Genomic DNA, 25549 nt, shown 5'->3' on the forward strand with positions numbered 1-25549 from the left:
AACATGTGTGTTTTTGTCCCAGAGAAAACATTTCCTTTCTTTGCTTATATGCTATCTCAGTTTGACCACGATTCACCCCCAGCTGCATCCCCTTGTGTGCCCCAGAAGGTCCCCTGGCTTCATGAGTGGCAGAAGAGCCCTAGTGTACATATGTGGTATCCACATGTGGCCCTGTGGACACTATTAGTGCTACCTGTTTCTTCACCAAATGCTATACCCGGGGCTTTTTTCAGCTGGAACTTGCTGGAACTCAGTTCCAGCACCAATTAGGCGGGTGCTGTTGCCATTCTGAGAGAACAAAAAGGAGACATTCATGGTGAGTTCCAGGACCTCTTTTTCTAGAAAAAGAGCACTAGATATACCAATTCTGGCTTAAACATCTCATTAGTGAGCAACACTCAGCTCAGTCTTAAGGTGCTTGTAGTTATGTTCCCTTAGGAAATGTATCTTCCCTCTTAGTGTTTAACACCCCCTTCCCGTGCTCAGGTTGTTCAAAACCCAGATAGAATTGATTACTCTTATGTGCCAACTTAAGAGAAGAACCCCATAAAAAAATCTGGGTGGTGGAAGACCTGAGAGATGCTATGTTAAACCAAGATTCAGCTCTCTGCATGTCTTTGTTAGGAAATGAATAATACTGTCACTTACGGTACGTTTTCTGTGGCTCTCCTGAATCCTAAGTATGAAAAATATTCTAAAACCAGTTGGGATTTTAACATGTAGGCTAGCCAAGGAGGCAGAGGCCAAAGCTGACAGAGCTAAGTTTAGCTTCTCCAATTTGTCTAATGTTTTGCTGGTCCACAGACGAATGCAATAATGGCTATTCTATTTTACTTGTCTAACGATGGCACCGAGGAGAGACTGCAACCAACTGAAGTCTCGGCTGGTTTAGGCAGTGCAAAGAATGATGTAAACAAACTTCTCATTGTGTCCCTGACTCCAGAGAGCCATGTGCATGCCAAGCCTTCAGAAGCTATAACCGTTCTCCAGTAAGGCTGTCCCTTTGGACTTTAGGCTTGGCTGGCACTGAAAAGTGTTCCTGCCCCACCCTGACCGGCAAGATCAGCTGGCAACTTAAGTCAACATGGTGCAGTTAGGAAGCCAGTCCAATTTGCTGGGGAGAAGATGCTCTTGCTCTTTCACCTTTGACGTCAAAATTAAAAAGGAAATGTCAAAGCAAGCATTGAAGGTTTCTTCTACAAGAGTCTAGGTTGACCTCTTTCTCCCAGTTGAGATTAATCAATAAGATATGCTGGTGCAGATGCTCTACGAAAAAGTAGGCTGGAGCCTCTGAAGAGCTGCCCCTAGGGAGAAGAAGAAGAAGACAGGAGAAGTGTTAGAAACCAACATTTATAAGAGCTGTCATTTAAAAAAAAATGTATAGTAAATAAGGGTGCTGGATGCAGCAACAGTAAACCAGGAGCAAAATACAAATAGTAATCCCCCATATGCATTCATTTTTCCCTTTTCCTCTTACAGTGGTACCTTGGTTCCTGAACGGCTTAGTCGTCAAACAAATCGGCTCCCCAACACCACAAAGTGTTCCGGTTTGTGAATGTTTCCAAAAGCTGAACGTCTGATGCAGTTTCCGACTGAGTGCAGGAAGCTCCTGCAGCCAATCGGAAGCCACGTCTTGGTTTTCCAATGGTTCCGGGGGTCGAACGGACTCCCGGAACAGATTAAGTTTGAGAACCAAGGTACCACTGTATTTTATACATGTCTAGGGAAACCCTGCATAATATTACTGTGGTGTAAAAGGACCAACACCAAATCTCACAGGAATAGACTTTACTGGGAAGATTATCCTTACTGATGTTAGTCTGAACAAGATTTTAAAGATTATGAAAACACTAAAGAGTAAAAATGGCAGGGGAGTTGGGGTGTGTGTGACATTTTGCTTCTTCTGTGGCTAAATTTGCAAAGGCAGATTTGCAAAAAGTTAAGAATCATCCACTTCTGTTCAGGACAAGAAAGGATGCATGCTTCTGCCATCCATCCGTACTGAGGAACTGCTCAGGAACCAAAGCTTTACTTTCTCTGGCCAAACTCATCTCAGAGTAAACACGGCTGCTCACCTGAGCACTGAGGTGTCTCCAGCACTGAATCCAAGAGGAAAACACAGGGGTGCGTGGAGGGAGGCCAGCAAGTAACCTATACAGCAAAGAGAGCAGTCAAGAAAGAGAACAAACCGAGGGCGAGAGAAGCAAGCAATCAAGGTGTAAACAGGAATCAACATCATTACTGCCTTCAGATGCTCTCATTTATTCAGCTATGACAGACACAAATATATACAGTCCCTGCTCTAGAAAGGGGGCAATACGCAACAGAAAACCAAACCCTCTCATTGATCTACAAGCTGCAGAAACTTTACAAAAAGCCACCGACTTAACTCCATCTCCTTCAATGACCATGAACATTCACAAACCTGAGAGAGACACAGAGGCTGTTCACTTCATGTTTATTGACCTAAAAATGCTGGCTGGCTAGCAAAAATAACTGTGGGCTATTTCCACATATACACACAGCCAAGGTCTTCTCTTCCTCCTGGTTCCTTCAGTGTGCATCATCTCCAAACACATCAGCCTGAAGTCTGTCTGTCCCAAATCACTTTTTTAGGTGCGTGCAGGGCTGTGAGGGCGCGGTTTTTCATGCTGTGTGTGCATATGTCCAGGCTAAGCTGTTCAGTATAGGAAAATATGACTAGAATAAGTAGTTCTGCCAACTTATTAAATTTCATTAATGACGCTGGTTGGGGGTGGGGGTGGGGAGAGGATAATCACATACCCACAATTGTTCACCGCCATGAGATCTCCCACAAGAAGAAAGGGGTACGTCAGCATGCTCACAGCAATCTGAAACAAAGACATATCTAAGGCATTCCCTTCCATACGGCAGAGCGAGACACTGTCCCCCACCTCTCGCCCCAAAAAACAATGAGCAAGAAGCCTCATGCAACAAGACAGGACCAGCATATTTTGAGTGTGCAGAGAGAGAAACTTTTTCACCCGAGGCAGCTTAACTGTCAGTTATGTAGAAAAACAGCATAACAGGCCCAGATATACATCAACTGGCAGGAAGAACTGCAGCTGAAAGATGCTTAACAACAGAGCTGCACATGCCTGTTAAAAATTACACATGGAAAAAGATCCATATGCATTAAGGATAAGTTATGATGACAGCTGGTTTCCCCACCCACATCTTGCACTTTATTAATTGTGGGTTTATTCAAGTCTGGTGTGGCCGCATGGCAGTTTCTCGAGCCCAAGGAGAATCAGGGTTGACCAGCAATTTTTTGGCCACTTGCCAGCTGCAGTTTCATAGGACTTACAGGTAGGAGACTTGGGCCTTTCATCTAACTCACCTCGCCTCAAGCAGACCAGATTTTTTAAAGTGGCCAACCTGTGGCATAATCACCATCGTTGGTGGAGCAAGAGGCAGTGACTGTGGGAGCCAGTACAGTGGTACCTCTAGTTGTGGACTTAATCCATTTCGGGGTGCCGTTCACACCCTGAAAAGTCCGCAACTAGAGCGCCTCTTCTGCACATGTGTGCGGCGCGATTGAGCATTTCTGCGTGTGCACGAAGCGTGCTGATCGCTTCTGCGCATGCACGGGCGGCGAACCCGGAAGTAAACACTTCCGGGTTTGCTGCATTCGTAAGCTGAAAGTCCATAACATGAGTGGAACACAACACAAGGGATGATTGTATATGGGAGAGAGCCAAGTCTACACAGCCTGCCTCCCTCTGCAAAGCTATGCTGATGAGAAGAGGCCAGGAGCAGAGGCCTGGGATGGGTTACAGCTACTACAGTGTGCAATAATGCACTGTTTCATACTTTGGACCATATTTGAGGCACACTTGCCAAAAAGGCTGCCAGTTATGGCTTTAAGTCAGGATCATAAATCAACCGTTCAAACCCTGAGATCTGAAGTTCCCAGTTGCTGGGACTCAGTACTTATACAAAGTCATACATGGGTGTGCACTATTTCCCTAGAACAGTGGAAGAGAGAAAGAGAACAAGTCATATGTCGACCAATTCCCCCAACAGGCACAATCGCTTACATACCCCCATCACAAACTTGGTGTAGCTTCGTATCACAGAGGCTTGGCTAAACTGAAACAAAGAGAGATCAGAGGTTTCTTCAGGCTCAAACCATCACACACATTGAGCGAATACAAGCAGATCACCGGTTATCAATAAGGCTGCATGGAATATGCAAAGAGACTGGCATAGTTCTAGATATAACCTAAACCAGATCTGAGCTAACGCAGGTAGCAAGAGCTTTAAACTGACAAGAGGCACCTACTAAACCAGGTGTGGGGAACGCTTGGTCCCCCAGATGTCACTGAACTACAAGTCCCACCGATCCTGGTCACTGACCATGCTTGCTGGGGCTGATGGAAATTGTAGTTCAGCAACAGGTCAAGGGCCAAAGATTCCACATACCTGCACTGAATTGAAGACATTGTAAACACAACTCCACAAAGACTGCTGAGTTGTTACATAAGTACAGGTAATTCAGCTTGCTCTTCTATGGAAATAACTTTTCCATAGTTACACCCCACCTGTCTTAACATTTGATCTCATGTCCCCAAAGGGGAAAAGACTTCATGAGCCATATTAACAAGCAGCTCCCAGCAAACAGGTCTGTGAGTTTTGATATTTTCTTAGCCCAAATTAGCATGCTGCAAACTAGGCAAAAACTGAATATGGGGAATCAATGATGCTTAAGAGAAGCCATATGCACTGAACAGAAAAAGTTGGCTAGAATGTGGCAAAGGGACTTCCTGGCTGCTATATGGTGACGGCTCCAGCTTGTAAAGTTTACAGACTAGGAGAACAGTATTGCTGGGTGGGGGGAGGTTCATGTTCTCTGCTGAGATTTGTCAGCTACTTAAAACCATGCTCAATTTGAGCTGTGAAAACAAAGCAGAGGGAGGCCTAACAGATGACACCCCTCCTCCTTCACTTTAGAACATTCTGCAAATCAAGGCTTCAACCTAGGTCCGAATAAGTCATTGAAAATTTCCTGCTTCTCTCTCTCGCTTCACACTTTTGCTATAAAAACATAGCATGTTTTATTTCAGCTATAAGCAAGTCTGCTAAGTTCTTCCGACCCATATGTTTCTGTGTTATCATTATTAACTAGTAGTCCCTAAAGCATGAGTGCCAGGTGCAAAATAGTAGCTCAGTCAGGTGGACATACACTAAGAAGTCCAGAAATTCAAGGATAGTACCAAAACCAAGTTTAGAAGTCCTTCCATACAAAAATCCACTCCTGGTTTTCTCCCAAGCATTCTATTTCACAAGTCAGATGTGTGGGTGTGCACGCGCTGATTCAGGGCAAATCACCCAGAGATCCACTGTTGCACTAAACCAACAAGCAACTCAACAGGATGAGAAACCCCACCACTCACGTTGTCATCCACTGCGTAGGTGTTGATCAAGTGAGCCAGAAGGTTGCAACACCATAGAAAGATGACATCACCTAGGATATGAGGAACTAAACCGCTGAAAAACCAAGAAGGAAAATTGGATAACAAAGACTTGAGTTAAACTACAAGACCTTTGTGGCTATTTAAAACAGAACCGTTGCCTTTAAAAAAAATAAAGATGCAATTTAGACAAAAATCTCATCAAGAGTGACCAGAAAATGTGGTTAACCCCTACCCTGATACAGTACAGAGATTCCAATCCTCCAGTTCTGTTAATTCAAAAGGAAATCACCAACTCATTCTACATGGCATTCTACAGCACAGATGCATTTTAGAAACCTCAGTGCTGATTAAAAAGTAATCACAGATAGAATAAGATTTGTTGATCTCCTTATTGCTGTTTTGACCGAGCCATTCCTAGTAATTATTCTTGCTTAAGTAGTAAGTCTGGGACTCCTTCCAAAAAGTGCCTTAGGCTCTGACATAATGCAGGGAGGAGCTCCAAGGCTGAGGTGCTGCCTATGAAGCCCCAAGTCATTTGCTTTTGTTGGTTTTAGGTGACATGCAAGAGACACTACTGCCTGGTCACAATGGGCCACAATTTATCTCTGCTATGTACCTGCAGAGCTTTGCAATTCCTATTTGGAGCAGCATCCTATGTACTGTCTGATAGAAAAATGTTGAGTGCAGAACTGAATCCTAAGGAATGGGAACAGCAACCTCCCGTTCTGCTGGCAGATGACTGTTTGGAATAAGAGCTGGCCCAGGGTGTGGCAACTGATCAACAACCAAAGTTTCAGATTGAGTAAGGTTTGCTAGGAATTCAGACAGACTCACGTACACAAAGAATCCCAGCAGCCCTTCTTCCTTCCAAATTGTCCCAATGGAGCTGAGCACGCCCCTGTTGAGAAAGGAAATGGTTAAGACTCGGGGAAGCAACTCTCACACGCCTCTGCAGTCAGCAGCACATTTATGCAGCTGCTACTTGTATGCTTCAAGCAGGGGAAAGAAGAATTGTCTTCCTCTCCTTGAAACAAACCAACTGCTAAATTAGCATTATGATTCTAGCACAGGAGTGGACAACCAGCAGCCCTTGGCCTAATTTCAAAGCCCTCAGCAAGCAGCAGTTCAGAACTCTGGCCAGGAGTAATCTCTTCATTGCCAGGGAAGAAAAGGGAGCGAGAAAGGGGGTTGTGGGGAGGGAAAGCTCTGGTCCTGCCCACAGCCACCTTCAGTCCCACTCACACAGCCTCCAACCAAATACCCTCTCTTCAGAATGCATCTCTCCCCTCCGCCCCTGGTCTCTCTCTCTCAAAAAAGCTCCCCATCACCATAATAAAATAACAGTTTGCAGCATAAAAATATCCAGCAGGGATGAATCAAAGCATATTAATAGCACATAAGTGCAATTCAGAATACTCTTACTCACAGATACCGAATAGGCCTGTGATTTTTTTTTTAAAAAATCCTGACCTGGGGACAAAAGAACCCTAAGGAGGCACCGAGCCAGCCTCTCTCAGATGGGCTGGGGTGCCACCACACAGAAGGCCCTCTCTCCTTAGTAGCCCCCCACTTCACTTTGCTTAGTGTAGACATCTTTTTCAGTAGAGTCGCTGAAGAAAGAATCAAGGAATCTTGTAGTCCTACTTCGGACCAACTGCAGTTTCTGGATTATTTTTGAAAGCTGCTGTGTATTATGCTGCATTGCAGTAAGCTAAGCATAAGGTTACTAGGAGATGGGTAGCTGGCAACCAAGCTATCTCTATTCAGGTGGAACTTTCTCTCCTAAGAAGTCTGCACTGCAGATTTTTACATGAAGCCTTAAAAGCCATCATTTACAAGCTGCCTTTTGCAATTTTTAATTTATTTCCAGAATTGGTACATACTATAGCACTCTTTAGCTGTTTTATTAGTCTCTGTAACTGTTTTAAATGGTCTTTTTAATAACTATTAAGGCTGCAGCCTTTGCTAGTTGTGATTAGTTTAGAGTGCTGTATTTATTGCGTTTTTACAATATTGTGAGCTTTCTTAGGTGGAGTATGTCCCCCAAAGCATCACATGCATGTTTTTATAGAAAGCAAATAAATACTTAAAATTGTGATTGCATAGTTGCACTATCTTAAATTTCTGCACAAGGAGACCATTATGAAATTGTATTGGTGTTTCACCTCCTTTTTGTCTGAAACAGAAGATGCTGAAACACATAAAATTCTAGTGGGACAATGGATACGTAGCGTCAAAGACACAGTGGAGTAAGTGGAAGAACGATGAGCTGTTCATGCTGGTGCTGCTTGGTTCACATTGAGCAAATAGTTTATCCAAGACTATTATTCTCAGGTTCAACTCTCAAAGGGCAGAACAATCTCACCTGTACTTCACTTCCCGTCCTACAAACTGGACCATACAGCGCATTGAAATTACTGCAGGGAAACAGAGGCATTTAAACAACTGCAGTTGCAAACCATTGCATCACTTCATCGAGATCTATCAAGCAGTATATGAGGCACAAAATCCACCCCCCAAAATGCAGCATTCTATCAGTCATAGTTCTTAGTTCATGATGCTTAACAGAGATATAAATGCATACCTCTCTAAGAGCCCCCAGGAGTTCCTTGTGGCTCCTTAAACATTAGCAAGTTGCGTAAGATTTCACTGATTATGGGGAACCTGTGGCCCACTTGATGCTGCCACACAACAACCCAGCATCCCTGATCACTGGCCCTTGCTGGCTGTGACTGATTGGAACTGTAGTTCATCAATGTCTGGAGGGCCACAGGTGATTCATCCCTGCATCAGAATCCACCCTGTTAGATGTATGAAATATTTTCTTCAGTTGTAGAGTGAATATCCCTCTTACACTTCAGCACATGCACCTATTATTATGTAAGCTGTAGGACCAAAATGTCATGAAATGGAACAAGTCCCAGTCTCTTGTATTTCTATGCAGAGTCAAATTTACTTCAGCAATCATTAGTGACAGCAAACTTCCTTCTCTATAGGTTTTAACACCTGAAAGGGGGGGGGGGAGAGAAATGTTTTCTTTAGTAAGTAAGAACATCTCAAATGAGTCTGACTCAAGATCAGGCTCCTGTCATGGCTAGGAATATCTTCCCCAATTTTGTTTAAAACAACTGCTTCAAGAGACAAACTAAAAGCTAGTCTTTCTTTTTATCAAAATTTTTATACCACTCGACTGTAAAAAAACAAAACAAAAGCCCAACATCCCTCAAGGTTAAAAAGAGACTGAAAGACAGCAGACCACACAACTCACCATGCAGCGGATGAGAGATAACCCGGGATACGCACTGCATCATCATCTCATGGGAGGTCTGAGAAAGGTCAAGCAGAGTGCAGTATGAACCACCTTCTGAGAAATGGCATGGCTGCAACTGATCACACTGTCATTAGGACTATGTTGGGAAACCGATTGCTTTCAAGTGTTTCAGTTTTGTGTTTTGAAAAACAAACCTGAGGGGGGTGGGAACTACAGGGAAGGCAGCAATTCCTAGAGTCTCATTACCTCATGCCACAACCTGCCTCCCGCATATCTTTATTCTGATGTAACTGTATACGAGATAATTCAGAGAGGAGAGATTGGGAAGCTTCGGTAACACAAACAAATTGACCTCAGAGGTATACCCATGTCTGAAGGCAAATTTCTGCTTTCTTCAAAACTTTTCAAGCCTCACAACATTATATGTATTGGAAGACCACTTTCAGGTCTTTTATATTCTCATTATGCCATTTTTCAAAAATCATTTGATGGTATCTAATGCTGCCACAAAACTTGTACAGCAGGCTCCTACTTGAACAACAGAACTTCTCCCTTCTCCGCAACCCCTCCATCTCAAAGGCTCTTCCAGAGCATTGGGGGACCCTCTGGAGCAGATTTCAGGTTGCACAAGGGGAGGAAGGGAAGTCCCTTCCATGAGTGTATTGTGCAATACTCGGTTGTGCAAGTGCAGAAAAAAATTCTACAATGGCAATAAAGCTTCACTTCCCTCTCCCCATTCATCTGCCGAATGTCCTCTGCGGGTTCTCTCTACCCTCTGAAGATTTTGGGGGCTGGTGGTAGTGAAATTCCATTGTGCTCACAGAAATTGTTCTGCAATTATTTAGTGAGATTAAATCCATTCATTTTAATTTTAAATTTCTTGGGTGGCAGAAGAGCCAGAATCTTAAGAAATCAGGCTGACCCCACATTTGCATTTTCAACCTTTCCAATCTTCTCACAGCTTTAGCCCCAGGCAGTTTTCCAAGCTAGGTTTAGCCTTACAGGAAGTTGGGGAGAAATGAACCATGTTAACTTTCCTAGATTTATTAGAATGCAAAGTTGCAAAACACTGTTGCTTTTTTCCAAACACTAGGTGAAAGATTAAGTAAAGAAAGATTGCTCGATAACGGATCCCACCTCTTTTGCCACTTTCAGGAGGGACGTTTTCACATCATCCTTGTTAGAAACATGTTCTATATCCTCCAAAGGAAATGCCTAAAAGACATAATAATAATAATAATAATAATAATAATAATAATAATAATAATAATAATAATTTTTTATTTATACTCCGCCCTTCCTGGTTCAGAAAACCGGGCTCAGGGCAGCTAACAACAAATTTAAAACACTTAATTGATGCAACAAAAAAAGCATAAAATACAGTATAAAACGTGAATAACAATAAATTCAGAATTCAAAAATCAATTTGGGGGGAAATCCATCCAATAAACATTAGATGATCACCAGGGCTAGTTGGCTAAATTAGTCCTATTTGGGCCAGCGAGGAGACCAGGGGAGAATTAGCTGTGGGATCCCAGAGTGGGTAATCTTCATAAACAGGGGAGAGGGAGGGAAGGAAGGGGAATAAAAGATCAGGCTAAGTTCAAATTGAAAGCCAGGCAGAATAGCTCTGTCTTACAGGCCCTGCGGAAGGAAGTTAAATCCTGGACAGACATTAAGCTCACCTCCCTTCAGAGACTTGGCTATGATGAGCAATGGCACTTGATGCATCTGCTCTTAGGGGTGTTGGGGGGAAATGGGAGAGGAGCTCAGAGAACCATACATGAGGGGGGATCACCATGTTACACAGATTAGGTTGAAAGATAGTGACTTTCCCAGTGAGCTACACCCCCATCTTTGCTTCCTCCTTAAGGAAGTAGGAACCATGTCACTCCATTAGCCAACCTAGCTAAGTGTCTACATGGATTGGCCACAGCTGTCCAGTCCTACCTGAAAATGCCCAGAGTTGAACCTCTGACCTTTTGCATGTGAACCACATGCTCTATCATCAAGCTATGGCCCTTCCCCAACTTCCTTCCCTTCTCCCTATGCTCTTGCTGCAAGGGAGCCATGTCGGGTGTGTGTGTGTGTGTGAGTGAGTGTGTGTGTGTGCACACACACACAACTTTTTCTGCCTCACAGAAATTGAGAAGGAAGTTGCTCTCCACTTTGAAAATGCCCAGCTTGGAAGCATGCACTTGCCTCCTGCTCATCACCCTGTGTCTAAAGCATCATTAGCAGGAAGAGAATCAGCATGAGGAGGCCCAGACTCGAAAGCACTGAAGGAGCATGAATGAGCCTCTCTTCCCACTTCCAAGCAATGCACAGACGGGAGGGAGTGGCAGCTGGCACAGGCTCCCAAACCATAGAGCTGAATCAGGCAGTGTTGAGCTTTCCTGTGCACAGCAGGAGGGGACGGAGTGGAAGGCAGCCAACTCATCTTGGCAGGAGACAGAGCAGCACTCCTCCCATCCTTAATGAGGAGCTGTCACTGACGATTAGAAAAGTGAAATCAACAGCCCCACTGTCAAAGGCTGAGCAGGCCAAGAAGTGTCAGACTAACAGGCTTTCACAGGAAATAAAAGGTCACTAAGAGAGGATCAGCACATCATTATTTTAGGGAGGCTGAAGGCACTCAAGACATTCCTAAAGCAGCCTGATGGTGACTTAATAATCAATTAATTTAAAATATGGTCCAAGAGGGCCATCAGTGTAGGACCGTAATAAAAAAAATAAATGCTGAGGATTCAGGAAGTCATTCACATAATGAAAAAGGGGGAAAGTTAAAAGACATGCTCAGAGGGCCTCCATTCAGCATAAGGCCAGCAGCTGCTGCTGCTGCTCTTTCAGCTTAGCAACTCAGGATCTTGCAAAGGATTTACTGCCTCTGGTTGAAGGAAAGGGGCTGTTTGCCACAACCAGAGAAGTGGCAGTGGCGGTTGCTCTTGAAGCGCATTCCTTCTCACTCCACAGTGGGGTCAGCTGACACCTGAGTTATAATGAAATGCTGACCTGACTTTCTTTTTTTAAAAAAAGTCATTCACAACTAGCCTTCAGTACACTGAGTGCAGAGAGCAAACTTGAACCTTACCTTCTTTACTCGCCCTCTGCTTACGGTGGATAAAGTGCTAGAGAGAATTCGAGGAGCAAGGCCACGGAAAAGGCCCCTTTTCCCATCCACTTCCACAATGTGTCTGGCTAGGAAATAAACGATTGTGGTGTCACATCATCGTCGTTGTCAGTCTTCAGAAGCTCCAACTTGCAGCTGACTAAACATCTATTTGGAATAACACGTCTCAGGGCATTAGACTATCCACTGATACTGAAGATCCCATTGTAAAACGAAGAGAACCCTGACATTGCCAACTAAATCTTTCAGCTGTGGTCTGCCTACCTTAAAGAGTTACACTGGATTTTACTGGGCTAGGTCAGAGTGTGAAGATTCCTTTAACTCCTGCTTAGCTGTTGTTGCCTCCTTCCACCCCAAAGGGTTCAGGTTATAATCTGCAAAACGTTTTGAAAGGAATTGCATAGAGCCTAAATTATTACAAGCATCAGATGGTAAGACAGAGAGGAAAAACTCAAATGTGCTCCTAGTATAGTATAATGTCGTGGTTGTTTGCTACAGTGGAAATATAAGACTAATTCCACTTTTCCAACCCTCAGGTTGCTGTAAAGCAGTATTTTTTCCTAGCTGTATTTTTTTTTTCAAAAGAGAGAAAATGTTTCTGTAAAAGCAAATCTACAAAGTGATCTTCATTAAACAGCTGTATTAACTAGCTCTTCAGTTGACTGTCATGCTTCACACAATAAAACAATCACAAATAAATGCATTTAAAAAGCTTCATTAGCAAAAAAACCACCCCAGATTCTAAGTCACAGTATGGTTGCTCTATACCATTATATAAATAGAAAGCAAGGAGTATTATAGATACATGCAGTGATGTATACACATTTTGCCTCTCTACATGCTATAAATGTGTCTGTCTTTTAAAATTCTGTTTTTTTTTCAAAACAGTTTGCTAATGAATATTTTTTAATAGGTGCCAAACATTTCTCTAAGGGAAGCACATAAGTGGTTTGGCTGAAAGTAGCAAACTAAATCCTCAACAATCATACCACTACTCATAGTAACACTTCCACAGCTAATATCTGTTATAACGAAATGATTTATTTTATAATTTGATTGTTTTATAAAATGTATACACTGCTTGATTGCAAAACAAACAAACAAACCCTTCAAAGTAATTTACAAAAAGGATGTCACAAAATCAAAAAAGGTACAATCAATTAAAAAGGGTTTTCTGGCCTAACACTAGGTATGTTGCTGTTGTTTTTCCTGTAATTTTGTTGGAAGTGACATAGAGTGGCTGGCGCAACCGAGTCAGATGGGTGAGGTATAAGAAATATTATTGTTGTTGGTATTATATTATTATTATTATTCATATAAGCAGATATTATTCACACCAAACTGTACTTTTTGCAGCACATGCAACCCTTTCTAAGTCTAACCCTTCTAACCCTTTGCAGCACATGCAACCCTTTCTAAGACCAATGATTCCATACAATCTATGGCACAGACAATACTTTTTTCCTGTTACAAAATGACTAGCAATATAAATGAGATAAAGAGTGTTGGCCTGGTTTGCATGCAATACTAAGCCAAACCATGGCTAAGCGTGTGGATACTCACTGTAAAAATTACAGCCACTTTGTTCCTCCCCTAGTCCTGCTACTGTGCTACTCAAAATGAAGACATGGTTTGGCTTAGCATTATATCTGAACCCAGGCTCATGGTTTGTCTGGAGTGAGGCTAGCTATGTGCCTGGGTTCAGCTGTAGTAGTGCCAAACCATGGTTTCACGTGTGGAGCAGCAGCAGCTATTTTTTACTGCAAGTAGCTTCATATTCATGCATTCATGCTTAGATACAGTATGACTTAGCATTACATGCAATTGGGCCACTGCCTACAAGATTTAAAAGGCAATAATGCAATTCACCACATGCCTACTCAGAAGATAAGGTCTACTGGAGAGTACTCCCAGTTTCAACTATGAAAACCTAGTGCACCATACAATTTTAGCTGTAACTTTTTTGTTGTCTTTGATCATTGCAAATCAAGAAGATCTAAGCAGTATTCCTCCTGCAGTATCTATATTTTCATTAAAAAAAAACAATTTTGTTCACAGAAAAGGCATTTTTTTAAAAAAAGAACTGATTTATCACAGCACTATACTACTGTTGACTTATCAACAGTATTATCCTTATTCAACTACAGTGGTACCTCGGGTTAAGAACGTAATTCGTTTTGGAGGTCCGTTCTTAATCTGAAACTGTTCTTAACCTGAAGCACCACTTTAGCTAATGGGGCCTCCTGCTGCCACTGTGCCGCTGGCACACAATTTCTGTTCTCATCCTGGGGCAAAGTTCTTAACCTGAGATACTACTTCTGAGTTAGCAGAGTCTGTAACCCAAAGTGTTCGTAACCCGAGGTACCACTGTACTGACAAACTTTCCTTGGATTTTTATTAAAGTATGCTCACCATATGTAAAAAAGCCAGGTAGGTAAAGTACTTTTCTTCCCAACAAGTTTCTCCCGACAGTTGGAGGAAGAGGTTCATGCCCAACCTTTAAAAGAGATACCAATCAGGCAACATCTGCTTCTTGGAAGACTCCCCCATACCAGTGTTCTTCATTCATAAGTTTACATCCTATATAGATGGTACATTTCCCCATTTGTTCTCAGTTCTTACTCAGTTTCACCAACACCAACCGTTTATTGAATTGAAAGATTTACAGGCCCGGTGCCTCATAGCTAATTTTAGTATTGTCTTTTTGCATTGTTCTAACCCACTCTGAACCCTTATGGTGAAGGGTAAACAGTCCAAATCATCCTCATAGACACAACATTTTTAGTTGTGACAGTGTCATTTTATACAGCAAATGGAACAACAACGTTCTTTACAAAATCTAGGTAAATTGCAAAAAGGAGATAAACCTCATTTATGAGGTACTGACCCTCCGCTACCTGTTGCAAGTGGTCACACCTACCACAAAACCCGGAAACTGAGTCCTAATTAGGGGCAGCCCCAATAATTAAGACGAAGGCTGCACCTACTTGCCCAGGGATGCCGGGAGGCACATCCCAAGATAAACAGCAAATACCAATAACTCTAATTAATTTTCGGGCCCTGCTTCGCAACCCCCAAATTCTTGGGGCTGCCTGCTCCGTCAAAGGCCCACAGAGACTGCCCACCCGGAACCGGCTTTCGGATGCGACCGCACCTGCACCAGCAGCTTGACATAGAGCAGAGGGTGGCTCAAGGTCGTGAAGCCGGCGCTCAAGGCCACGAAGAGAGCGTCGGCCCCCTCCGCCGGTCCCGGCCCCATTCCTGGCCCAGCGGCTGCGGGAGGTAACCCAGGGCCCACCGTTACAGCCGCCATCCCCTCTGCCCCCATCCAACAAGGGAACGCACTTCCGCGTACAGCTCCTTGCCCTCGTCACATGACCGACTCCTTCGGTCACCGGGCTTCTACGTCATCACATCACGCAAGGGGAAGGGCTGCGGCAGGGAGGAGGAACTGGCTGCTTTATTGCATAGACTCAGAAAAATAGTAGAGTGACCACGGATAAGGATAACTTCCGGGTTCGTTTTCATGCTACCCCCCCCCCCAATCCTGGGTCGGACGTGAAAGCGGGCTTTGGCGAACAGTAAAAATAATGAACCAGAGTTTCAAGAATTTTTTGCTTTAGAAGCGATCCATCCAGGAACACCCAGGAAAAAGGGTCGTTTCCTACTTCAGATGTTATTTCATTTGAAAGAAATGTGATTTTAAGCTTTATTTTTAGTGGTGAACCCTTAAAAATGTTCAGGGAGGGAGAGAGCCTTACGAAAGCGAGGCTTTCCGCTGCCAGTACTGCAGTCTGCAGTTGGAGTGGCCTTTCTGCGACCCCCGGTCTGCATTAGAAAACGCAGAAAATCCGCCTCTGAAACCACTGCTGGCCGTGTTTGCCAGGCACGGATCCCGGATTCCGTGTTTGTTTTCTGCTCGAGCCGTCATTTCAACCCAAAGCGGGGAGGGATATGGCGCTCGAAGTGCACCCCAAGGCAGAGCCATGGAACCATTCGAAGTCTACTTTTCCCTATCTCTGTAACCATTGGACGATACCATTGTTATACAGAGGGGAGAGTTGAAGGCTGTCGTTGGAAGCGCCCGGTTCCTTCTCAGGCATGTTTCCTTCTGGCAAATACCTAGTGGAAACGAGTCCAAGGGCGCCCTTGGGCGACAGGAGCCCTCAGCTTATTAAGGGGGCGGAACCATTTAAAGCTGTTTAGGGCGATAAGCAACATAGAGATAGCAAAGAGTTGACGCCCAGCCTTTTGGTTTGACAATCTCCATTTTACTATCCTCGAGAGGTAAAAATCTCGGCGGGTCTGTGTGGAAAGAGCCGAAGCGCCGTCTTGCATTCGACTGGTGGTTGGAATAGACCGTTTTTGGTGATGGAGAGCATATCCACGCACGCACCCCATGTCTGTCTTTGTTTTAACACAGTCGTGGCATGGTTTCGGTTGGTCGACAATAGATTCCTCCGTATTTCTACTCAGGTTGTAAGTCATGCTGAGTTCGTGCAAGTGGGCATAGGATTGCAGCTGCAGACACGCAAAGCTTGCGTGGTGAGTCCGAGTCCGTCCATCTTGCATAGTGAGCAACTGTGCAACTGCTCCACTGGCCGTCTCTGCCTCTTGACAGCTTTTGGTGTGTGAATTCTTGCACCGGAATCCGAAGAAGAGCTGTCCAAAGACCCGTCTCATCTAGCATCTTCTCCTCACAACAAACCAACCAGATGGCGATGAGAAGCCCACAGATAGGACCCCCTGAGCACACAACCCTCCTCACTTGTGATTCCTACCAACTGGCATTCATAGAATCCTAGAATTGGAAGGGACCATGAAGGTCATCTCGTCCAACCCCTTGCAATTCTGGAATCTTTTGCCCAACATGGGGCTCAAACCCACAATACTGAGTCTCATGCTGTACCAAGTGAGAGAGACCTACTGCTTCTCAGTAGCAACCCACCTGGGGCAGCAGAGCCACCCTCCTAACATCAACATTGCAGAAGCTCATCTGGATCGTGGTGGGGTTGGGACAGGGTGGTGGTGGAGTCAGGACTGTGCAGACACAGTGGCCGGGGTCGTGTGGTGTTGTGGGGCGCAGATTTGCTATGCTCATGTGTCAACAACACAGCCCTACTGAAGAAGAGCCTTGCTGGATCTGGGCGAATGGCCCATCTAGTGCAGCACCCTGTTTTCACTGTGGCCAACCAGATGCACATGGGAGGCCTGTAAGTGGGATCTGAGCGCTCTTCCTTCCTCCAGTTTCCAGCAATTGATATTCAGAAGCATACTACTCTTCTGAACCTTTTCAAGCTCTTCAGTGTCCCTCGTAAGGTGCGCTGACCATAAATTTACAGTCTTCCAAGTGCGCTTGTACCACAAATTTGTACTAGCAGCTGTATTTATTTCATCAGTAAAGCCTGAAAACAGGACAGTTTCTTAAAATCTTTTTAATGGAATTGCTGTTAAGCCAGTATATCTATACATCTCACCCTCATTTGGAGATCATAATAAACATGGGTGGGGGCAGCTTTCCCCCTCCCCCAATCAATATAAAAATCAATACAAATTTGAGGTTCTGTCCCCCTCCCAATGAAAGCCTTCTCCCTAACAAAAATTCTGGCCGCACCCATGATAATAAACAGTGGTTTATGGCAATCTGCAATATGGGGAGAATGTGTGGGGCTAAATTGCAGGGAACTTGGAGATCACTTGCCACCTAACTCCATCTCATTCCTACTGATTGCTAACTGGACATGCAAGAGTTGCCACTCTGCTTCAGTCTGCAGAAATGGATGTGATACTGGTCTACATTGCAGGATTGTTGTAAACTATTGTCTACCTCAGCATGCCTTCTTATAGCCGCAATATGGGGAAATAATATTTGACAGTTTACTTCTCCCCTCCTGTCCTGGTGCAAAAAACATTGGCAGAGCCCTTTTCCAGATTTAAATAAAAAATAAAAATCTCAAGTTTTCCTCACATAGGAAGATCTGAGCGAGAAGGAGTATGAAAACCTGTCTTCTCTAGTGTGTTAGGTAAAACTATAATACTGTAGTCCTGAATTTTCCAATTGTCTCCTCTGAGCAGTTGCTACTTTTAGTCCTCTGAGAATTCCTCTCCAAGTGGTGTCAGACGTAACCAGGAAGTTCTGTCTGTAGAGTAGGCAATTGAATTGCCAATTTATATATGTACAGTATTGTCTATAGCTGGGAATTGCCTAATATTGTACATGCTGGAGTAGCTGTATGGAGCCCCCTGGCGTTCAAATTTGTCAAGCACAGGATATTGTGAAAATACTTTCTAGACTAGAGCAGCCTTCCTCAAATGTTTTGGACTACAAGAGATAAGGAGCAAAATCCTGAAAATCTTACATTCTACATATGTAATTAGTTATTCTGTCACAAATAATTGTAATTTCTTTCTTGCATTGCTGATGGTGAGAGGTGGGAATTGCAAGTTGAAGTTGTATTGCAGCAGAAAATATTAGATACAGTGCATGACCGAAATAAGAATCATAGAATCATAGAGTTGGAAGAGACCACAAGGGCCATCAAGTCCAACCCCCTGCCAAGCAGGAAATGCCATCAGAGCACTCCTGACATATGGTTGTCAAACCTCTGCTTAAAGACCTACAAAGAAGGAGTCAAGACAAGAGTCAAGGCAGAGCCAGAATTAAATGAAAAGACCACTTCCGATGCATTTCCTTAAAAAATAAAATCATATACTTAATAAGAAGCTTACATTCCCTGCATAACCTTGTAAATCTTGCTCATTTTCTGCCAGTGTTCTGCTTTTCAGTACTTCCTCATATTTTTTTTCTGTTTATGGTAAACCAGAAGGGTTTCCCCCCTACATACCACTGAAGGCACCAGTTTGCTTGCAAACTGTTCAGTAATTTGAATATTCTGCCCAGTGGTTCAAAAGAAATTATTCAGAAATACCTCAAGCAACAGAAAGACTGAGCTGTGAAAAAATCACAGTGCATCCTCAGTGTGGGTCCTGCTTTGACCATTACTTCAGAACAGCAAGTCCAGTTTCAGACTGACAGGTCTCAGTACGATGGAGGAGCAGAGCTATTCAGCCACCTCTGTGGTTAACCTTGTGGATGCATTTGAGAAACTCAGGTACAATAATTCTTCTCTCACTCCCCTGCACCCCTGGAGATGTTATAAGACAGATCAGTTTTTTAAAGAGCAGAAATTGTGTAAGGACCGTTTCAAGTAGCATGGTAAAAAAAAACCCTATGATTTTGCTGTTTATTTAATTCTGATAATTCTTTGGCAACCAAATTGCTAAATTCCCCCGATTCCTGCCTCTGGCAGAGAATGTGCCTGAGTCATGGACACTGCAAAGCTCATTCAGAGTCACTCCCAGAGACATCAGTGCCAATCCAAATTGTCACCTGGGAATGTGGTCTGCAGCCACACACCATACTGGGAAGTGTAATGAGGAATTTGCAGTCATACAAGCAGCTTTGCCTTTGCCGTGTCCCACAGAGGCAATCATCTAGGGCTAAGAAGAAAATTCAGACTTTGTGGACTTCAGGGTAAAAAGCAGTATTGTGTGAGATGCTAAAAACTTTTTAGTTTTAACAGGCTGTCCCAGGAGGATCCGTTTACTGGTGGAGCAGCATCTTTTTCTTCTTTTTATTTGTAAAATCTGTTTTAGCTGTTTCATTTTTGTATACTACTACTACGCCGTTGTTGTGATGCTTAGCTGTTTAAAAAATATTCCTAATAGATAATAATAAATAAATAATGGGGTGGCTAGCTTGTTTGGCTACATTTGTGAAATCAGGATGCTGGACTAGGTGGGCTGTTGGCCTGATTCAATAGTCTCCTATTCTATTCTTTTTTAAAAAATATTTTATTTAGGATTTTCTTGTTTTACAGAAGTGTAATGCCTCTTATTCCCCCCCCCCCCATGTAACATTTTTACAAATCCGTTTCATTTGTTGAGGCATTAGGGGGAGAAGAAAAAAAAGGAAAAAGAAAGGGGATGGAGGGAGGGAAGATGGATGGGGGGGTGGGGTCAGGTGGTTGTGTTTCTATTATGCTTAATGTATGTAGAGTTTGGTGTCAGCGTTGTTTGTGTTGTTCACTTGTGTTCTTTTGGTGGTGAGAGAGTTTGGGGTTGGCCTAGGGTGTGATTGTTTTTTGTGATTGGCTGTGGTGATCTTTGTTTTCGTGCCCTACTGGAAAAATTAACTAATAAACTGAAACTGACACGGGGACAAACAGAAGAAGACACCTTCACCCCGGTATGGCTCCCCTTTATCACATACACAGCCCAACAAGACAATGACAATAATCCACCAACAGCATACAAATCAATATGGCTAACCTGATCCTATTCTATTCTTTGGTCCCCCCCCATTGTCTCTGACCATTGGGCATGCTGGCTGGGGATGACTGAATCCAACAATATCTGGAGGGCAACAGGTTCCCCATCCCTGTTTTAAAGGGTCATTTAAACTGTTCTAGATAGTGTTGCAATCCATGCATAATTCTGACATGTTGCTGAAGTGTGGAAGCTTTGCCCGTAAGAAGCAGAAATCAATGTGGGCGGGTGTTACTCTTTATTTTCTCATAAGTAATACAAGTTTACTGTAAGCTGCGGAGGAGCGCTCTCCTTCCGTAGCCCAGTGTGCTTCAGTGCTGGCCACAAAGTGAGCAAAGCCATTTCCTCTGCCAGGAAACCTTGGTGCTCCCTGTCTTCTTTGCCAGCTCAGACACTCACCTAAATGGAATTCTATGAGCTTGTCTGTGCAGGATGTTGTGGGTGAAGGTACCCTGGGCTCAAGCCATGGAGGGTTTCAGATGTGACAAGCAGCACTTCAGATTTAACCTGGACATGTATTGGCAACCAGCACAGCTATTCCGAAAGGGGAGCAATATGTCCACACACCAGTGTTTCTGGGAGCACCTTTGCTCCTGCCTTCTGCACCAACCTGAAGTTTCCAGAGGCCCTTCAAAGGCAGCTGCATGCAGAACATATTACACAGTAACCATTGCATGTCTCACTGTAGATAACTCTGATCTACTGATTAAATGGGTGCACATTTTTGGCTGCAGCTGTTCCCTGGGTATCCAGAGGGGTAGCCTGATCCAAAAATGCCCCCCCATTTGCCAAGTTTTCCTGCACTCTGACAGTTCTGCTATACATTCATCCATTGCTAACATGATATTTCAGTGCTAAATAGGGAAATTGGAGCACAGGTTTGTACAAAATGAAGAAGGGGCATTTTCTAGTAAAACCAAAACAAATTAAGAACCAACAGAAAACTGCAGGGGGATTTGACCCCATTGCTCTCAAGGGCCCTGGCACTCTGCAATGGCTCAGAGAAGGAAGGGATTTCCACGTAAACCCTTGAAATGCCGCATCCCTTCTCCTGCTGATAAATCCAGTGGCTGGACTCTGTGCTATGTGTCACATGAAAAGATATCAGCCTGATTTATATTTTAATGGATTTGGATTTTATGAAGACTGCCATCTGGTTGTCTTTTTGCAGCACCCTAAATCCAGATGTGGCTTTGCACTTTTTTTTAAAGTTGGCATCCTTCTTTTCTATTATACCTCAGCATTAGAATTACATTGCAAAGTGGCATGATTTCATCATGCAAATATGAGAATACACACACACACACACACACACACACACACACCATGCAAAGGACTACGAAACAAAAGCATATGTGAATGCCCCTTGTGAAATAGTCCTGAGAGTGGATGGGAGTCACACCCTGATTCGTTGAGCCTCCTTTCCATCTTCCTGGCTTCACATAGCTTACAGTTGTAGGAAGTGGGAAGGCTCAGTGGTATGGCATATGCTTTGCTTGCAGAGATTCCAGGTTCAGTCCTTGGCATCTTCAGGTAGGACTGGGAAGAACTCCTGCCTGAAATGCTGGAGAGCGGCTTCCAGTCAGTGTCAGCAACACTGAGCTAGATGGACCAATGGCCTGACTTGGCAAAAGGGCAGCCCTGCTCTCCTGCCACTGTTTTGTTGCCTGATCTCAGTGCAATGCTTCCTTCCCTTCCATGTCTCCCTCTCCTCATGTGTCAAATGAAACAGGGGAAATTATGCTTCACTGTGTTTGTTACTGTACTTCCTTAGCACACTGTGAAGCTGCTGTTCCTGTTTCTTCGTACAGTGGTACCTCGGGTTAAGTACTTAATTCGTTCTGGAGGTCCGTTCTTAACCTGAAACTGTTCTTAACCTGAAGCACCACTTTAGCTAATGGGGCCTCCTGCTGCCGCCGCGCCACCAGAGCACGATTTCTGTTCTTATCCTGAAGCAAAGTTCTTAACCTGAAGCACTATTTCTGGGCTTGTGGAGTCTGTAACCTGAAGCGTATGTAACCCAAGGTACCACTGTATACGCAGAACGAGGAGACTATATTCTCACAAAGGAGCAGTCAAAAGCTGGAACAGAAGCAGAATTGTTTGTGGATGGTCTTGATTGGCTTTGGTGCTTCCAGCAGGCTTCTCTGCTTTCTTGGACGTGACATACCCACTGCCTCTCTTGCTTCCAGTTCTTTGGCTTCATTATACCAGTCCCACCCTACAGTTTGACTGTCACCTTCATTTTCTAAGCGCTTAACCTGGTGGAACACTTAAGGGCTGAATTTGTAAAGTAGAACCCTTGAAACTCCCAAGATGAAATGGTCAAAAGCTCCGGAGCTGCATTTGCCTGGGAGCTTCTTTCTTCCAAGGTAAACTGAACAACAGGAGAAGTTTCTCTGAGACAAGGTGCTGATGGCGGCGGGGAGAGAGAATATTCCTGTTATGTACTGAAGTTTTCACCCTGGGCCATCAGGAGGATACTGTAGATAGTTTTCACTCAGGTCCACATATGCAAATAAGGGATTGAAAGTGACGTTCAGTGATTGGATAGTTACAGAAAGTGGTTACTGTTGTGTTGTAGTGGAGCTCTAAGGCTGGCTGAGCCCTTCAGTTCAGTTTTGTTCTGGCCTGTGAATAAACAAGAGCTGTTGAAGAATCGCTGTGTCGTCTGATATGTTCACCCACAACTTAACAATTCCTGTGGTGTTTTTATAGGCCCTAAGCAAATTGGAATATGCCAGTGGGAAGAGGACTACCTTTTTTAATGTATGTGTGTGATATTACTGTGATATTTTCTTCAAAGTGTAAAAAACCTCCTAAGCACAAACTTCATTCAATCACAAGTGAATCATAGAATTGTAGTGCTAGAAGGGACCACAGGATCCATCTAGTCCAACCTGTTGCAATGCAGGAATCTTTTGCCCAATGTCACCCTCAAATTAAGTACCTCATGCTCCATCAACTGAGCTATCAAGGGGAAACTGAAGGAAGCTTATACCTTAAAGAAGCCCATATTTCCATAGACAGTAGACTAGAAAAGAGGAGCTTATTCCCTCAGTTATTTAATATGTACCTATGCTTCTTTTATATTCAAGCACACATACTTCTCCGTCAGCAACCACTCTAGGTTGCCAGGCATCTTGCCTTGAGAAGTGCCTCTAAAATCTCTTGGATCCATATTCTTGAGTATACACCCTGAAATTAAATTGCCATGATATATTACACCTGCAGCATATCTGCTTTTAGCGCTGTTGTCATCTCCTGGCAACTATTGCCCTTTTCAGATCTTCTCCATGCTTCTATGGGATGTGCAGAGGGAAGGGTGGCTTTTGCCCATTGGCCTCACTCCCTGACCTTCCACATTCAGGGGAGAAATTCCAAAAAGCGCCTCTGTGCAATGACAGCTGTAAAGGCACGTAGGCCCTTCAGGCAAGCTGCCACCCTAATGGTGCAGAGTTCCTACCATGCAACAAACCCATAGCCCTGCAAAGGCTCATTTCAGGCTTTCTGCTGAATGTGTGATGGCAGAAGGCTGAGGGCAGCGGGCAGAATCTGCCTTCTTCTCTGGCCCCACGACATGTGCTGTGGTCTCTGGGTGGGGAACATGCAAACACTCTACCAGCTCCTTCCCTTAACTTGCCCATTCCCTATGTCAGCCCAGAGGGTGTTGTCCCTTTAGCAAGACTGCTGCCTCTGGTTTCAATCTTGAGCTGTGGCTTGTTTTGGAAAGGCAAAACTTTGCTTCGGAAGAGGAAATAAAAGCTGACTTTTGGATACATGAGGAAGCTTAAGGATAGTTATGACAGCTGATTGTGGAACAGAAAAGAGGATGTAGCCTTCAGTAGCTACTCTCAATGTAAATGTGAAAAAGACTTCCTCAGCCCTTGTGTATCATACATTTTAAAGCACATCCCCTCCCCGTTGCAAGAATCCTGGGAATTGTAGTTTTTAAGGGCCTTGGCAAATAGCTCTGTGAGGGGTAAATTACAGTTCTCGGGATTGTTTATTTATTTGATTTATAGCCCAACTTTTTCTCCAAGCAGCTTCGGGTTGCATGTGTGGTTCCCTCCCTCTCCATTTACTCCACACAACAACCCTGTGAGGTAGGTTAGGCGGAGAGGCAGTGACTGGCCCAAAGTCACCCAGTGAGCTTCATGGCTGTGTGGAGGTTTGAACCCTGGGCTCCCAAGTCCTTGTCTGGCACTCCTGGTGTTTCCAAAGCTTGGGTTTCCAGCTGTTGCTGGACTACAACTCCCATCATCCCTAGCCAGTAGGACCAGTGGTCGGGGTGATGGGAGTTGTAGTCCAACAACAGCTGGAGACCCAAGTTTGAGAAACACAGCTCTAAGCACTACATCATGACCCTTAATGTGCAGGTACATAGCTTTCATATGATGTTTTGGTCTACAAGAGGCACAAGCAGTTCTATGAAAGAGAAGACAGGCAAACTGTTTGGTTTTTTTTAAGCTTCTCATGGGCCAATGTATTGGTGTCCAGTGGTACACTGTTCACATATGTAGGCATGATGGTCTTCATACAATGGGTGCAAAGCTTTTGTGCATGCATTATGCATCCATGCCTATTGTGTTATTTACAGGGTTGCAATGTTTATCAACTGATTAGTGATTTAGGCTGCAGTCCTATTACCCACTTACCTGTGAAAGTGAATTCAACAGGGCTTACTTTCTGGTGTAGGGTTGCACTGTTAAATATTTTTGTAGGTACCAAAAAAATATGCCCTAGATTAACTGGGTGCAGATTTTTGAAAATAAATGCTGAAATCCAATGTCACATGGGCGGACTTCTGCTTATGTTGTGGGATGTCCTCTTTCTGACCTCCTGCCTGCAGCTTGCTGCCCTAAAAATCTGTTCTGATGCATTCCCCAACCATCTGAAGCAAATTTTGTGAGTGCATTTCAGCTGCAGGAGAAGGAGAGGAAAGGAACGGCCTGTTTGCACAAGAGTAAGCCTGTTCCACTGGTAGGCAGATCTCACCCATTATTTAAGAAAGAAAAACTCTGCAGATAGCATGCATTTCTCTTTTTCTCTCAGGTACGATAGTATGCCTCTTCTAAGTTGATGCCTGCAGTGACACATGCATGCATTATCCAAAACCCCCCACCAAAAACCACCCCAAAGACAGCATTAAAAATGTTTGCAATCAGTGCATTAATCAATGAATCAACTCAAACTCATACAATTAATATCTTTGATTGCGTGACTTGCAATCTTAGTTATTCAGCTACAGTTGTGGATGCTGTTGTGTAACTAAGGATGGAGAGCTTTTGTTGCTGTCTCAGAAGTCCCTGTTCCCCAAGGCCCAAACAGATCATGATGTGGATGTGGGAGGCTAGAGATCTGATCTCCTGGTTGTTGTTG

At 43.9% G+C, this 25549-nt stretch overlaps 2 protein-coding genes across 6 annotated transcripts in view; one reads left to right on the plus strand and one right to left on the minus strand.

The window, feature by feature from the left end:
- Window positions 1-15: 15 nt before the first annotated feature.
- On the minus strand, window positions 16-15220 carry MTCH1 (mitochondrial carrier 1). Of its 3 annotated transcripts, XR_014169565.1 has the most exons (13): window positions 14994-15219; window positions 14252-14336; window positions 11801-11907; window positions 9847-9924; window positions 8707-8764; window positions 7804-7855; window positions 6277-6336; window positions 5418-5511; window positions 4066-4113; window positions 2785-2852; window positions 2076-2151; window positions 527-1304; window positions 16-452 (listed from the first exon to the last, which is right to left on the minus strand). XR_014169565.1 is itself a non-coding variant. In XM_081916254.1 (12 exons), exons 1-12 carry the CDS (start codon window positions 15165-15167, stop codon window positions 1236-1238), a joined length of 969 nt encoding a protein of 322 aa, XP_081772380.1. In that variant the 5' UTR covers window positions 15168-15219; the 3' UTR covers window positions 16-1235. The 3 variants fall into 3 exon arrangements, 2 of the variants coding, with proteins under 2 accessions (XP_081772380.1, XP_081772381.1); XM_081916254.1 differs by having other exon boundaries at window positions 16-1304; XM_081916255.1 differs by lacking the exons at window positions 16-452; window positions 527-1304; window positions 2076-2151 and adding an exon at window positions 2445-2677 and having other exon boundaries at window positions 14994-15220.
- A 3261-nt stretch (window positions 15221-18481) lies between these two features.
- FGD2 (FYVE, RhoGEF and PH domain containing 2) overlaps window positions 18482-25549 on the plus strand; it is a 28475-nt gene continuing 21407 nt past the window's right edge. The window contains exon 1 of one of the 3 annotated variants that reach the window (XM_081914500.1): window positions 18482-18951. In XM_081914500.1, coding sequence (XP_081770626.1) covers window positions 18887-18951 — 65 coding nt within the window. In that variant the 5' untranslated portion in view covers window positions 18482-18886. Of the gene's footprint in view, window positions 18952-22468; window positions 22540-25047; window positions 25223-25549 lie in introns of those variants that run through there. The other 2 variants (XM_081914501.1, XM_081914502.1) reach the window with 2 other exon arrangements.

This window comes from Podarcis melisellensis, assembly GCF_964234715.1.
Source record: "Podarcis melisellensis genome assembly, chromosome: 6".
In the NCBI taxonomy this organism is placed as follows: domain Eukaryota; kingdom Metazoa; phylum Chordata; class Lepidosauria; order Squamata; family Lacertidae; genus Podarcis; species Podarcis melisellensis.